Here is a 16,487-nt window from a genome sequence, read left to right on the forward strand (position 1 = left end):
CAAACCCCCCCATCCTCCCACCGCCTGCTACGTTGACACAAGTAAGCCATTCAAGCGTTCTGGGGCATAGAAAGATATGTAAATGATTAGGTAAACAGCCACTTGTTGTTTATCTCCCCGAGTGTCTTTGTGTTTTACAGTCCATCAGTCTCACTGCCGATTCAGAGTAAGCAGATGAAGCTGCAGTAAACTCCAGCATCATGGGAAAGAGTGACCTCCGAGGTCTCATATCCACCTTAAAGCTCCATCTATTCCCTTGTCACAGTTAAATCCAGCCTTTGTCTCTCACGGCTCTCTGTTTGTTTATCTTCTCTCTCTTATTCTTTCCTTTCTCCATCATAGAGTCTGTTTCTCTTTCTGTTATCCCGCCACCTTTGATGCATCCCAGCAATCTTTAATCCCTTCAGCTAACACAACATGATGCACGGAGCTGAAAAGGGTGTACATCTGTGCAGTGTTTTCGGGAAGGTTTAAATCCAGTTACAACAGTGTAAGACTGATGGCTCCCCTTCTGTCCAAAGTTATGAATATTTAAACTGTCACAGAAGCAGAACCTCAGACTCTCTCCACCGCCGGATAAATCAGCCTGCCACCAACGGTGGATAAGGAGCTGTTTATTCAAATCCGGTCACAGGGATGCGGATCCCAGCTGCTTTTAGCCCCAGTGTTCAGGCCGGGCTGAGAGATGCTGGTCCTGCCTTCAGTCCTGCCTTCAGTCAGCCCAGGAACATGGAAGAGGTTTGTTTATCCACATCCCCCATACGTGTGTCACGATACACTGATGTATTTGAGCTTATCCCAAGGGCTGCTGTTGTCTCCCAGGATCTGCCATATGACACAACTCATGACTCATGACTGGTAAAGTGCTTAACCCCTAACCGTCTGGAGGCAATGCAGGTTTATTAATACTATAATATACTATTTATTACGGTGGCCGACAAGGGCCAAACGCACTGCAACGGCCTGATGCGTCTCAGTTAAGGAAAACGGCTTCAAGTACAGAAACGATTCAAATTCACAAACTCAAAACGAGGTACAAAAAGAGGAACGTGCTGCAAATTAAAAAACTTGCTGCAGAAAACAAAGACAAATGCAGCATCATCAAACGCTGCAAATAGAGAAACGATGCAAAGCACAAAACGATATAAAACAAGAAACCATCTTCAAAAGAAAAACGCTTCATAACCGGTTACAAACCTGCAGGGGGCGCTCTCGGCGTAACAGCTCAATGGACAGACACACGGGATGTAGAGAGAGACCAAACAGCTGACTGAACCACAGTGTTTACATCCATGGATCTATAATATTACTGGATAGAATACCGAAAATGGCCGTCCATTCATTTCAATGTAAGTTGCTCACCTAGCGCATAAGCCGAAAAAAGTTCCGTACTTCCGGGTTTACTTCCGCGTTAACGGGCCCATAGAGCATGCGCAGTTGAGTCACCTCCCATGATGCTCTGGGGCCTCCCATCATGCCCCGGGGCAATGACGCGAATATTAATATAATATGTATTAAAATAATATATATTAATTAATGTATATTATTACATGTATAGTATTACATATATGATTAATGTATTAATATAATATAATTACATAATATATATTAATATAATACATCCGGGGAATGCACGGACACGGCTGTGACGTCAGCCGTGACGTCACGCCCAGAAAGAGACTTTTCTTTGACTTTTCTGGCCGTTATAAAACATTTTTGACGGATATAAAGTCACTGACTTAAAAATATAGAATACAAAGATTAGTAATTGCCGGTGATTACAGCTGGAGGTTCCTGTGAACAGTTTTAGAGGCTTCTCTTTTACTATTGCTGTCTATGGGAAAAAAGCTTTCTGGGCCCCATGGGATTTTTTGTTGCAGTACCGCGGCTGGACACTGGGAGAAATCGGCGTGCCTTCTGAGTGCGAGACCGGGGGGCTGGTTTACGTCCATGGTTTAAACATACAGCGGGAACGGTAATGTGATATAATGTGGTTTATATCACTGTACAACGCTGCACATTACGAGACGTTTTTTTATTATATTTTAACGTAACAGTCAGCTGTTCGGTCTCTCTTTACATCCCGTGTGTCTGTCCATTGAGCTGTTACGCTGAGAGCGCCCCCTGCAGGTTTGGAGCACTTCCTGTTGTAGTGACCGGTTATGAAGCGTTTTTCTTTTGAAGAAGGTTTCTTGTTTTATATGGTTTTGTGCTTTGCATCGTTTCTCTATTTGCAGCGTTTGATGATGCTGCATTTGTCTTTGTTTTTTGCAGCAAGTTTTTTCATTTGCACCACGTTCCTCTTTTTGTACCTCGTTTTGAGTTTGTGAATTTGAATCGTTTCTGTACTTGAAGCCGTTTTCCTGAACTGAGACGCATTAGGCCGTTGCAGTGCGTTTGGCCCTTGTCGGCCGCCATACTTTATGCTGATCGGTAGTCTGCCTTTTAATTGCTTCTCCCTCCTTTGTGTTCTGTGGGCTGTGAGCTTGGTGCATCTGATGTAGTTTTTCTCTGCTCGTATCATGTATGTTTTTATGTCTGAACCACCCAGTCTCACATAAAAACGTACCCTGCCTACGTTGGTCCAAAGTGCTAGAACGTAGAGGTGTTACAATAATAGCCCTTGAATTGTTACATTGTTACATTGTTACATTTTTTCTGCCTATTAGTTTTGCGTCCAAGTCACTTGACTTTCAAGATTCTGGCCGTGACACCAAAAAAAAAAAGGTGGACATTTCTAATTTTTTAGTGAATGAAATCAATATTTTGAGTTAGTTTCTGCATAAAAATGCGTTTTGATTACATTTCTAGCGAGAAATATATAATATATAATATTGGGTTGGTCTGAATGTGGCTATGTGATGAACGTGTGCTGAATGTTTATATATCTGCTGCAAACCTAACATAATTGCATAGTAGAAAATAAAACCATGATTTACCATGATTTAAAATTTAAATAAAAAGATAGCAACACAAAAGAACAATAGATATGAATCAGTAGTTAAAATATGATCAAGTTGTGCAACACAAGCTTAAAAAGTAAAACAGTTCAGATTTGGAGCTTAAATCAGATGCAGCTGAGAACAGGTGTGTCTTCAACCTGGACTTAAATAAACTGAGTGTTTCATCTGATCTGAGGCTTCTGGGAGTTTGTTCCAGGCATGTGGAGCATAGAAGCTGAATGCAGCTTCTCCATGTCTGGTTCTGACTCTGAGAACTGATAAAAACCAGATCCAGATGAGCTGAGGGGTCTGAAGGTTCATACTGGGTCAGGAGACCCTGATGTGTTCTGGTCCTGGACCATTCAGAGCTTTATAGACCAGCACCAGAACTTTAAAGTATGTCCTCTGACGGACAGACAGCCGGTGTAAAGAGCTCAGAGCTGGACTGATGTGGACTGATGTGGACTGATGTGTCTACTTTTCTGGTCCTAGTGAGGACTGGAGCAGCAGAGTTCTGGATGAGCTGCAGTTGTCTAACTGATCTTTTTAGGTGGATGTAAAGATGCTGTTACAAAATGTAGTTCTATTTAGCTCTATTTATCAATTCTTTCCTTGTCCATGTATATAAACCCTATATCCAAGACGTTCTTAAATGAAATGAAAGTAGAAACGAACAGGCCCTCGCACTCATGGCCACCGCCCCCCCCGGGTTCCCCCCACATTCCTAGGTCAATAATACTATAAAAAGTGCCTTTGCTGTTCACATAAAACTCAACTTATCATCATAACTAATTCCGGCCAATGAAGGTCAAGGACTCAATACCAAGTCTGATGACACCACCCACGACTCTTTATGTCAAACCATTCAAAAGTTATGGCAGAAAGTAGGAACTATCACATATCGACCAATCAGAAGAAGGGGCGGGGGCGGGCTAATTTGCACCAATTATGTTCAGGACTCAAAACCGAGTCCGATGACACCCCATACGAGTCTTTATGTCAAACCATTCAAAAGTTATGGCAGAAAGTAGGAACTATCAAATATGGACCAATCAGATGAAGGGGGAACGCGCTTTTTGGCATCTATCGTCGCCACGGTAACGCTTTTGACTGAGAAAAGTAATGCGCGTCGTCGCAGGATTGAGACGCACATTTTCATGTATAACACACCTGGGTGCACGTTACGGTTCGGGACGCATTAACAGCCGAAGAAATGGCATAAATTGCACCAAAATTACACGATTAAGTCAAAATGGCCGACTTCCTGTTCGGTTTCGGCCATGGCGCCAAGAGACTTTTCTTTAAGTTGCGACATGATACAGGTGTGTAGCGATTTTCGTGCATGTAAGTCAAACCGTATTGTGGGGCTTGAGACACAAAGTTTTCTAGGGGGCGCTGTTGAGCCATTAGGCCACGCCCATTAATGCAAACCATTAAATATCACATTTTTCACCAGGCCTGGCTTGGTGCAAAATGTGGTGACTTTTCGGGCACGTTTAGGGGGAAGAAAACGCCCTCATTTCGTCCGAAAAATAAAAATAAAAACAAGGAAAAAAACGAGAAAAAAAATTATAAAATTCCTACAGATACAATAGGGCTTTCACTGTCAGTGCTCGGGCCCTAATTATCAAGGGCAGTGGAAACCTTTTTCCTGCTATGGGTGTCCGTGTATCGCTTATTGCATGGATGTTTGCTGATTCCTACCTCCATAAAAATATTTGTGCTCAAATCCACAAAATCAAACATTTACTGCATGTGTTTATGTAGCGAGACATTGAACATGGAAGTGATGACAGACACGGAGGAACAATGACCAGGTTGTGAGGCGGTTCTGGAGAACCGCTTCACCTCTTTGTTATCGTCCATAGGCATTATAGCGTGGGATTTGTTATCTAATTAAGACTTTATGCGTTTTTAATAGGATATTTTTTAAGTTCAAACTAAATTATTGAGTCTTTGGGGGAGGGGAGGAGATAAATATTAAAAATATAGGCCACTTTATTAGGCATACTAGTGGTGAAGTGGTAAGCGAGTGTATAATGCTTTGCCATTACTGATATTCTGCATTGAGAAAGAAAGACATTGTGAAGATATTGTGATTCCATGACAGTTAATGTTGCACCTTATTCTTTATGTGCTCTTAAAGTGTTTTTTTTTTCTTTGCTAATATCAGGTTTGGCTTGCAAGTAAACCTTGTGATAAACAGAAGTCATTGATTTTAGATAATGGAATCTTATTCCAGTCTTATTTCATTGCTCTGCTCTAATTCACCGCTCGTTATTGGTGAGGCCTTCAGATTGTTTCGGGGGGGGGACTGAACCCTCCCAGATCTGCAGAACTGCAGGTCATTTTTTGCTGTATGAGACCACCTGTCAGCTTGTCTGCACAAGCACTTTATCACACACATTGCAGGCTGCACATAACTGTGCACATATATTCCTTTCAAATACCACTTGCTCTTTATACATTGTTCTTACCTTTAACCTTTCATTTTGCACTTCTCGCTTTGTTTTTTTATTCATTTTATTTTATTTTATTCCTATTTGATAGATAGCTGTTTGTGTTGGTTTGTACATTGCATTTCACCACCCGTCTTCTGAGCATGTGACAAATGAAAATCTTTGAGTCTTTGAAATCTTGAATCTGAGGAAAGCCTGTCTTACCTCTGACTTTTCTTTAAACACCTCTCTTTCTCTTTCTCTCTCAGTCCCCATTGCTACACAAGTCTGTATCATAAACATAAAAAAAAGACAATTTTGTCATTTCTGTATTCATACCCAATTTTATTTGGATGCTAAATGTTTGTTTGCCTTCTTTTCATAATATGTGTGTGCTTTAAAAGAGAAATCAGATCCTAAGATGTGCTGGAATCCTCTCAAATGACAAATTATGTTAATATCTAATATATTAATCCTGTGAAAATAAGAAAACTATAAGAAACTGTTTGTAAAAAATACATATATAGTCATTGAAAAGTTGGAATCAGGTTCACCAAATGACCTCTTCCTCTCGGAAACGTCCTACAAAACACTAAAGGACTTTGAATAATTCAATGCCAGTAATGAGATGTATAAACAAATGCATGCATGAATATTCAGAGATTTAGTTCATATCGTTTCAGCTTCAAAAGCCTTTTTGAAAATATTGCGACAGCATACACAATCTGCTTTGCAGCTGCTTCATTTCCCCAAAGTACAGGGGCCTGCGCCCGTTCCTGCCCCTCTCTGCCAACAGAGCTGTCGCTGGGCTGCTTATAAACACAAGACATGATGAAATGATGAAAGAAATTATAGTTTGGGTTGATTTTGAGGAGTGTATATAAGTTTTATAAAATGTGTGTGATTTGTATCCAACTTTTTTAAGACGATAGAAGTTTCTGATTTAATTAAATTGATGTTATTAAGGACTAATGATTTGATTTAAATCTTCAAAATTGAAATAATATGTACAAATGTGACAATATTTCTTATTATTACTGTTATCACTTGTCTAATTGAAAGTTGCAATAGTGATTGGGAGATTTTTTATGATATACAAGCAATTTTGCTTATAAAACTTAGAATAAATAATAGTGAACTTTCCTAAAGCAAAGGATAGTTATAGTTGAGTTTAAATTAATTTTAATGAAACCATATTGTTAACCAATGCTGTGCCCTAATTAAAAAGAGACTGACTGTGTTCTTCTGTTTACTTACATGCAATAAAAATACATGTAAGACTTGTTTTAAAGCATAAAATCTGTTAACTTTTCAGCTTAAATGTGTTCATTTATTCTATAAACCCGTTGCTAAGGCTTGATTGGAGCTGGATCCCTGGTCTTCCAAGCTGTTGATGAGCTGTCTTTTCCAAAGTGGTTTGTCATATATTTCCATTTTCATTTTACAAAACAAATAAAAGAAAAAGAAGAAAAAATCACACAACAAACTGTTGGCCCTTTTGAATTATTTACTTTTATTTTACATTTTAAACCCCAACATTACCAGAGATTCATTTTGAAATTTCAAATAAGTAAATAAATATTTTCTTTTTTTTATTAAAAAAATAAAGAAGTGGTCATTGTTTGCGTCAGGCAGTGAATGACAATCTAATGTGGAAGAAAATAGCAGAAAAGAATTTAAAAGAAAAGGCAGAGTGAATGAATGAAGGCGGAAGCAGGTGCAACATGTGATGAGGGGAGTCGTCCCACACATTACCAAGACTCTAATATATAATATCTCCGACTATTCAAACAGAAAAAAATGCATCTACATATTTACACTCTAAATTGGTCGGAAACCTTTCCATCTTTTTCCAGAAGAATCGAGAAAACAACTAAACAACATCTGCTTATTACTGGAAATGCAGACATCTGCAGCAAGACTTGGTGCAGATGTCTGCATTTCCAGTAATAAGCTGCAGCGCTGCAGCTTTATGAGCTCAGTGAAGGAACACGTTTTACAACAGAGGTTAATTACCATGTAACACTAAGTTAGTTGCAAAACTTTGAGAGTCCAGTAAGGAAAAAAAAAACAATGCATTGGTTCTTTTCACTTTTCTCCGCTGACGCAACGGATTCAGCAAAACAAAGATAAATAAACGCGTCACGGTGGAGTCTGTACAAATAATCCCTGACAAAGTTCCGTCATTTGGGGAGTCATTTGGAGTCGCTGGTCAGCCTGGGCATGGCCACGGAGCTCATGCCCGACACATGCGGGGGGGGCACCTGGCACATGCTGCACGGGCACGGCATGCCGGCGGCGCCCACGGCCCCCCAGTGCTGGAACCCGGCGCCCAGGGGCCCCGCGCCCAGGGGCCCCGCGGGGCCCGGCGCCTTCAGCAGTCCGTGGTGGGGCCGGACCGACGTCACGGCGGAGATCCCCGGGGCGGAGGACAGGGACGCGCTGGACACGGACACGGCCGGCGGCAGCAGCGGGTGGTGCACCCCGGGGTGCGCCGGGTGCGCCCCCGCGCCCGGGTGCCCCGGCACCGGCACGGCCCCGGCGTGCGTCATGGTGCCGCAGGCGGACGGGTGGAAGCCGGCGTGGTGGCCGCTGCTGCCGTAGATCTCGCTGACCAGCCGCTTCATCTCCTCCAGGGAGTTGCTCAGCATCAGGATGTAGTTCCTCGCCAGCAGCAAGGTGGCGATTTTGGAGAGTTTACGCACGGAGGGGCCGTGCGCGTAGGGCATGACCTCCCGCAGGCCGTCCATGGCCACGTTCAGGTCGTGCATCCTCTTCCTCTCGCGGCTGTTGATCTTCAGGCGGATGGACTGCAGCTCGTTCTCGGACAGCAGCTTGCGGTCCTTCTTGGCCAGACGCAGCAGCGCCTCCTCCTCCGACAGGCCGCGCAGCGAGGCCAGGCCGGCCAGGTCCGCCGGGTCGCTCTGCGTCGACGACACCGCCCCGGAGAAGCCGTGCACGGACTTCTTCAGGGTGGCCATGAAGATGTCGTCCACCTCCGGGGAGGACGGTCTGCTGGACACGCGGCTGGTATCGGAGTCCATGGTGCCGGGGCTTCCTTTCTCTCTGGAATACAGGAGACAGCAAATCAGTTGATGCAATTCAATTCAATTGTATTTATATAGTTGTCTTTAGGATCTTTCCAGAGACCCAGCACATGAATCCCCGAGCAATTATTACATAAACAATGGCAGGTAAAAAGTCCCTATAGTGGGACAAAAGCCTTAAACCAAATAGTGGTAAGAAAAACTCCTCTTTAGGAGGGAAGAAACCTTGAGCAGCTTGAGTGACTGATTCCATCTATCCACATCACCGGTAAAAGTCTCTGCAGGCTAAACACGAGGTGAGACTATAGAGCTTCTAGCTATTTTCTTATTATTTTATTTAATTGTATTTGTTATTTACTGTTTAATTGTGTCTTGCCGCTTTTGATTTTGATGTAAAGCACTTTGAATTACCTTGTGTTGAATTGTGCTACACAAATAAACTTGCCTTGCCTCTGTGCAGGAGTTTGACAAATTCACTATATACCCTAAAAAATGTTTTTTTTATAACTTTCCTGGAAATGACTAAAAATCTTTGGCATGCATCCCCACAAAATAACAACAACTATAATAATAATAATAGTAATAATGATAATAATAATAATAATAATACACCTACCAAGTTCTTCCACGCACGATGATGAGAAATCCTATAAAGTCAAATCCACTTGCTTGTCCTCGTCACTCCCGCTCGCGTCTGACAGCCCATTTGGCACGCCCGCGCGCGGCCGCGCGCTTTTATAGCGGGCTGGGGGAGAGGCCGGGTCACCAAGACAACGGAGGCTCTGTCCGGGCTGGGGGCCCCGCGACCAATCAGAGGGAGACGGGGAGGCGGGAGGAGAGAGGGGGGGTCCGCAACCTGCTGTAATTACCAACACAGCACTAGTAAGTGAAATCTGGAAATAAGAAGACAGACTCCCTCGTATGGCCTCTGCTTGAGAAAATGCTGGCCTGTGTGTGAATTGATTTATTTATATATATTATATTTATATATATTGTATTTATATATTTATATATATTGTATTTATATATATATATATATATATATATATATATATATATATATATATATATATATATATAATTTACTTTTTTTTTAATTCAGTAACTTATCCGTTTAAAAGAAAAAAAATTCTAAACAGAGATTTAGATATATATATGTATATATATATATATATATATATATATATATATATATATATATATATATATATATATATATATATATATATATATATATATATATATATATATATATATATATATATATATAGATATATATATATATGTATATATGTGTGTGTGTGTGTGTGTGTGTTTTTTTATTTAAATGTAGTACCACAGAACCTCTTGCATCATGTCCCCGTCTTCCTAGAATAAACCGGTCGAAGCCTATTAAGCCGCGCAATATGTTTCCAGATTGCAGTGTTGAGGTTAATGTGCTGTTTTCCGTTTTTACCCGCCTGCAGCCCAGCAGCTGCTGTGGAAGCAGCATCTTTAACGTCAATTAATGAAGTGTGTAAAAATTGTCTTTAACGGTTATGATCCTCAATATTTCAATTAGTGTGGGTGAGCGATAGCCGCGGCCCGCTGGTGTGCTGCTGCCGGCCTGCTGCTGCTGCAGCCCGGCCGGCCGGCCCGCCAGGAGGCCCCGCCGCACACCCGTCCGTCCTAACTCCATCTGACAGCACCATTGTTCCGCAGAGGAGCCGCATTCGGACGCAATCAGCGCTAATTGCCTGGACAAGTTGATCTATTTTCATAAGACTTATATAGGTGGGAAGAGCCTGTCCTCACAGTCTGGTTATTGTGCCATATAGGGAATAAAATGTAAAACAAAGCATAATTCCCAATGTGGCTGCATGTGAATTTAAGACTAAAGAAAGGCCTAAAATGTACAAACCTAAGTGGAGTTTGAATTTGTGACAGGGGTGGGGAGGACTGGTAAAGCAGTGCAGAGCATAATTAAGTTAGTGCCAAAAAAAAAGAGTAATAAAACATAACGCCCAGAAATAAACTAAATATTAATGAATTGATATTTTTTTCTTTCTTTTTTTTTACAATCACTTATTCCATTTTTTTTTTTTTTTTGCTTCTTCTGAAGTTCGACGTCTTCCTAATTAGATTTTTTTTCGTTGCCATGGTTACCCATCATGGTTACTCGTCGTTAACAGGCGCGGGGACTGATATGCCGCAAAAATGAATCATCGACGTTAATTCATTGTTGTTGTTTTTTTATTTATTATCAACAGGTTCCACATCATTTTAGGAAAACATTCAAGTTAACCCATTTATTTAAAAAAAATCTTTGGAAATAATGATTTAACTCACCAAAGACATGTGTTCATTTTAAATTAACCTGTTTATCTCATGTGGTCCCCTGCATTTTTTTATTTCATTTTTTTGCCTAAAGTGTGCAGTCATTTGTCTCATCGGGTCTGCAGGTGTCTGTTAGTTTATTTTATAGTCCACTGTGTTATTTTGACTCTGCGTTGCGTTCATGCTCCCGGTACCGAGATTATGGTAATGAAGCAGCTGAAGTGGCATTTTAAATCAAGAGCTGTTAGTCTGTGTCACCGCCTGCTTCATTAGACATTCCCACAGTGGCTGCTGCTCCTGCAGGACACTCTGAACTCTGACCAATACATCAGCAGGAAAAATTCAAGTTGGGAATATTTGGGTTTTGAAATGGAGCCACGAAATCTAGCATTTGAATTAAAATCTCCATGTTATTATCTCGTCATTTTATTCATTTTTCAGTCATTTGGAGACAAAGAAAAGTTTTAATATGCAAAGATTATTTTTCTTAAATTAAAAAAGGAAGAGAAAAAGAAAAAGAAATAATGTTTTATGTTTTGATTCCTAAAAAATTGAAAGCAGCTGTAAATTTACATTTTACTTCTTTGTATCTCATGACAGTAAAGAGTGTATATTTTCACAAATAGTCCTTACTGTTACACATGCAGAGGATGCAGACCATGTATCACTGAAAACAAATCTAAAAATCAAGTGCCAAAGAACATGCAAAAATCAGTTTCTGCAGAAACCTTCTCTATATGTCAATGTTTCCTTATTTTGACAATTCTTATATTCTTGAGCTGGAATAAGGGATTTAAAATAATGAATAACTGCTCTCCGGTTTATCCTGCAGACCTTGGCTCTTGTCAAGTTCATCCACAAGAGCAGCTTCATACACATGCCTGAAGTCATGTAACTCAGTTTTGGAATTACAATATGTAAAACTAAAGTTTCAAACTAAACTCAGCTAAATCAAAACCTGAATCCAAAGTAGACAAAAAGAAGTGGCCTGGGCTTTTACCGGTACTTGTTTCCTTCCAACGCTCACACTTGCCTCCACCTTTGTCTTGCTGTCCCCCAGTCTGGGTGGCAGTTAGCCCAGTGGGCCGAGGGCGGTGAATACCAAACGTGAGGAGGAGCATATGTGAACCATACTTAATCCTGCTAATCTTCCTCCACAATCAAAAAAAGAAAAGGAACAAAAAATTTAAAAGAGAGAGAAAGAGAGTAAAACACACGAGAGAAGGTTTCTCTTTCTGTTCAGAAAGCTGACCAAGTTGAGCCGAATGAAGCGAAAGACGTGAATAACCTTCTGGCTGGTTCCCCCTCAATCCGTCTCTCTGCAAAAATCTTGGAACCAAATGAAGCAAAATTTTCCCTTTTGTTGAATTCTGTGGCGAACAACATGAGACGCTGCTGTTTCTGTGTTTGCATGAGTTTACTTTGTCTCCTTAGATTCAAATGTTCCCACACAAATTCAGAGTTAAGTGCCCCTGCAGGAAGTGGAGTGAAAATTCAAGTTTTAATCCTACTTTAACCAAGCTGCCAGAATCAAACTGTAAAACTTGTAACTTATTTTCACATTCACAAATGATCATTTACGTGATCATTTTGAACAAAACGATTGAATTTGAATTATATTTTCACTTTCTTTTTTTCTTTTTTTTTGGATTAATTGTATTTTAACTTATAAAATGTATGTTGTTGGAAATTTCCCCTCTGGGGGACTATTAAAGGATTTCTTATCTTTTCTTATCTGTTGTATCTTTTGTAAAGTGACCTTGGGTGACCTGAAAGGCGACTCTAAACAAAATTGATTATTATTATTGTTATTATTACTATACAAACTTTATGAACAAATGTATGAATTGTGGATAATAATTCAGTTAACCTAAGGATTTCAACATACAGTAGGCGACAGGAAAACAGAGAGGGGATCTGTGTTTAACCACTACTCTTAACATATTAGCGATCCATGAAAATATAAGACAGCAAAACAGAACTCCCTAATAGGGTCAGATAAATCATTCAGGAGAGGAAGGTGACTTTAAATGTAACCAAAATGTTAGTAAATGACTGGTTTAATGCAACAAATGCCAGAAATGCCTCTGAGCCTTGGTGGTGTTTGAAAGCTCAGAGTCAAATAGGTTTTTTTGCAGGAAAAAACAGCAGAGAAAACTGTTTAACATTTGATCCAAATGAACTGCAATAAAAAAAATGATAAAGCACCTGTTCTTTGTCTCAGAGCAATAGACATCATCATATTACTAATCTTCCATCAGGCTTCAGGTGAAAGCAGCTTTGCTTCATTATTTCATGGCACTTTACCTCCTCTTATGAGGTGACAGAGATCATCATTTAAACTAATCATCTGACAAACGTAACCACTCTAAAACATTTTATTCTTAGGAGGTCCTTGTTTGTCAAGTCCAATGAGAGCATTGCTCATCTGAGCGTTCCAAGTCAGATTACAGCAACTGTTTTCAACTAAAAATGTGTCTAAATTGCTCTTGTGAGCCTAATGAATGGTACCTGTTCTTGAGCAGGTGCACGTTGGTGATACGTGCACCATTAGCATAATTGATGCATTGTAACTGTAGTGCAGGGCTGCGCCCTCCGCTCTGTCGCACGCCAGCGCCATTACCCCCAACGCTAACCAAAGAATAACAAGAAGCACCTTTCACAGTGTGAGCTCAAGTCAGACATCATGAAATCGCAATCAAAAGCATCTGTTGTTGCAGTGAATTTAATTAAGAGTCAGCACAGTTAGAGAAATCAATGATATTGCAGCTGCCATATTGTGACAGAGAATGTGTATAAACACAAGGCAGGATGCTCACAAACCAAACATCTTCCTAAAGCAAAGGGATCCATGAATTGAAGAGGGAGGTAACAATCATGGTGCACCGTCCAGAAATGATTCCATCAACAGAGATTACCAGCTAAACCAGCTATGGTATGTGTCATTAGTTATTAAAGGGGACCTATTATGGCATCTAATACCTATTTTAAACAGGTTTTGAATGTCTTAAAAACAAGAATTTGATTGTTTTTGCTAAATAAATTAGAAATTCAGCCTCTGATCCATGTCTTTATCTTCCCATTCTCTAACCTCATTATCTATGCAGGATTCTGAGTGGGCGGGGCTATGATAATGAGGCTCTGTGCTGATTGGCTGCCTGACGCGAATGACGCGATACACCGCTACGAAAAAATGACGGAAGCTCCGGCCGGCGGAGTTAGTTGTGGGCGTGGGTTCAGGCATCGGAGGCCAAACTATGTAAATCACTCCATCGTTACGTAACGGGAGCAGAATCTTATTGGCTCGTAGATCCACATGACACTGGATGGATCATCCGGGCGGCTGTACAGACACTGCAGAATTTGGTTGCTTTCCTCCTTCTCTGAGTTGGCAGGCTGAGGGGAGACCACTTTATATATGTTAAAGCAAGAAAAAACCTGTTTTTATTAATACTGTAGGTCCCCTTTAAGGAAAAAAACCCTAACCCCAAATGCAGGAGTGTATAAAAACTGAACACACACCAGTTTATAACAACATTTTGACGTTGTTTCCAGTTCCTCACCACCTCGTGGAGGAATTTCAAAGTCCATTCCTCTGACTCTGGCTCAATTCACTGATGTGTTGGGGCTTTTGTCTTAAGGTCCCGCTGCAGCATTCCAGCCAGGACTCCATTCTGGCCGTTAAAACACCATTGTGATGTAGATTTGCTGGTGATCACGGGACCGTTGTCCTGCGTTATTCCTGCCAAGCTCGGTGGCTTCACCTTTAGGGCCAATCCCAATCCCCCCCCTACTTTCTACCACTAGCCCTAAAAATGAAGCCACTTGTGTAGGGCCCTTGTAATGTTCCCTAGGGATTGGGACACCACTTGCTACGTCACTGCGTGGTTTACGTTCGGGTACGTAAGCGACTGCGTAGTTACGTTTGCACATACGTCACACCATATCAGGAAGCCCAGAGATAAAAGCTGTTTTAATTTCTGCTGTAGCGCTGTTAATATGCCACTTTATTAAGTTTTAATATTTTTTCAGGCGTAAAAGTAACCGTTAAGATCCCCAACCTGGACTGAGTTTATCCAAATAACGCCTGGTAAGAAATTTGATCCGATGTTTTCGGGGATGAGAACTGACTGCCGGCTCCGGAGCTGATTTATGGGTCCGCGTTAAATCGACGCAGAGCCTACGGCGTAGGGTACGGCGTAGGGTACGGGTTTATTAAAATTAAAAAACAGTCTATACAAACACTGGATGATATCATTCCTAGAAGGTACACAGTACCTATGCACATACCAAACAATTTCATAAGGATAAATGTAATAGCTGGACAGCAGAGGGGATAAAAGACTTGGAAAAGCGATTACCCTTACAAACAGGTTGGGCATAACGACGTCCTGAAGGCAGCAGTGAAAATTATTTTCCTAAGACATGCCCAGAAGTTCCCAGAATATTATGAGTCTTCCTCAAAACCTGTTGTGGATTGTGTGAATAAAGGGGGAAAAGAAGGACCTCTGAATTAAAGGTAATGAAGAGCCAAAGGGGTTGAAACAGCACATAAAACAACCTGATTATGGGTTATTTTTCTATATGGCTGAGGGCCGGCGTTGTCTGAACCACAAACTTCAGCCTGTACAGCCCCGTTTCCACTGAGCGGTCCGGTACAGCCCGGTACAGTTCAGGACGGTTTAGAATGGTCTAGTCAAATCAGCTGAGCGTTTTACTGCAGGTGGGACCGCCACAGCCCATGCGGGGTGTAGACCAAATGCCTAGAGTGGCATCATAGTCACATCATAAGCCACAATGGAGGTCATCCAGCAGCTGGTTTTTGTTGCGCTTGAATATTGCCGGGGGCGAAGAGTGTTAAACGCTTGCGCTGGTTTCGTGCTTGCTTTTGTCCTAGGTAGTGAGGTTTGTCCGCCAATCAACAGATTGTATAGTGTGATGCCAGTAGCTCCACCTTTACCGTACTGTGCCATTTTTTCTACGGTCAACAAACAATGGGGGCCCAAAAATGGTACAGTATGGTTCGGTTTAATGGGACCGTTTTATAATGGAAACACACTAAATAGAGGGTCTGCATTGACGTCACTTCCCCACTGGACCAGCCCCCCTTACTCACACTGAGTGGCAAAACATCAGCAAAAATGGCTGCAACTAGTGGAGAAGACGGAATAACAGCCGATTATCGGCTTAAATTAAAGGCAGTTGGACTTGACAGTGACCCGTACAGTTACCCCAAGAACCAGTGGTCCATGGACATTAATATTTGGTACAGTTACCAAGAACCAGTGGTCCATGGACATTAATATTTGGTACAGTTACCAAGAACCAGTGGTCCATGGACATTAATATTTGGTACAGTTACCCCAAGAACCAGTGGTCCATGGACATTAATATTTGGACACAAATCCAGTTTCCGGATATTTATATGTACTTAATTTCTACGCCGGGGAAATACACAAAGCAAAACTTGAAGGCTTACAAAAGTCTTGACGCTTGGTCCGACTTCAAGGCAGGATTTGTTGGTGAAATTAAAGTGATGAGGACACCGAAGTTTATGATTTGACCGTTTAACGTTGGCTACCCAAAAATCCAACATTACCTGATACAAAATGGGAACCACAAATCCACGTTTCGGTGTCTGGAATCCAGTTGTTTCTGTGAATTACAGCGATCCATTTGTCTCTCTTAAGCTTATTTTTCAGCAGTCTGTAAAACGATAACTCTGATTTCTTGCTAAATCTATG

At 41.2% G+C, this 16,487-nt stretch overlaps 1 protein-coding gene across 1 annotated transcript; it reads right to left on the reverse strand.

The window, feature by feature from the left end:
* Positions 1–6,600: 6,600 nt before the first annotated feature.
* olig2 (oligodendrocyte lineage transcription factor 2) lies at positions 6,601–9,125 on the reverse strand. The gene is made up of 2 exons (XM_061724339.1): positions 9,044–9,125; positions 6,601–8,446 (listed from the first exon to the last, which is right to left on the reverse strand). Exon 2 carries the CDS (start codon positions 8,422–8,424, stop codon positions 7,576–7,578), a length of 849 nt encoding a protein of 282 aa, XP_061580323.1. The 5' UTR covers positions 8,425–8,446; positions 9,044–9,125; the 3' UTR covers positions 6,601–7,575.
* Positions 9,126–16,487: the final 7,362 nt, after the last annotated feature.

The sequence above is a fragment of the Cololabis saira genome, chromosome 6, assembly GCF_033807715.1.
Source record: "Cololabis saira isolate AMF1-May2022 chromosome 6, fColSai1.1, whole genome shotgun sequence".
In the NCBI taxonomy this organism is placed as follows: Eukaryota; Metazoa; Chordata; class Actinopteri; order Beloniformes; family Belonidae; genus Cololabis; species Cololabis saira.

Bases quoted from the DNA above. Each gene is read 5' to 3' on its own strand.
- olig2 (XM_061724339.1), bottom strand. From the start codon at position 8,424: ATGGACTCCGATACCAGCCGCGTGTCCAGCAGACCGTCCTCCCCGGAG.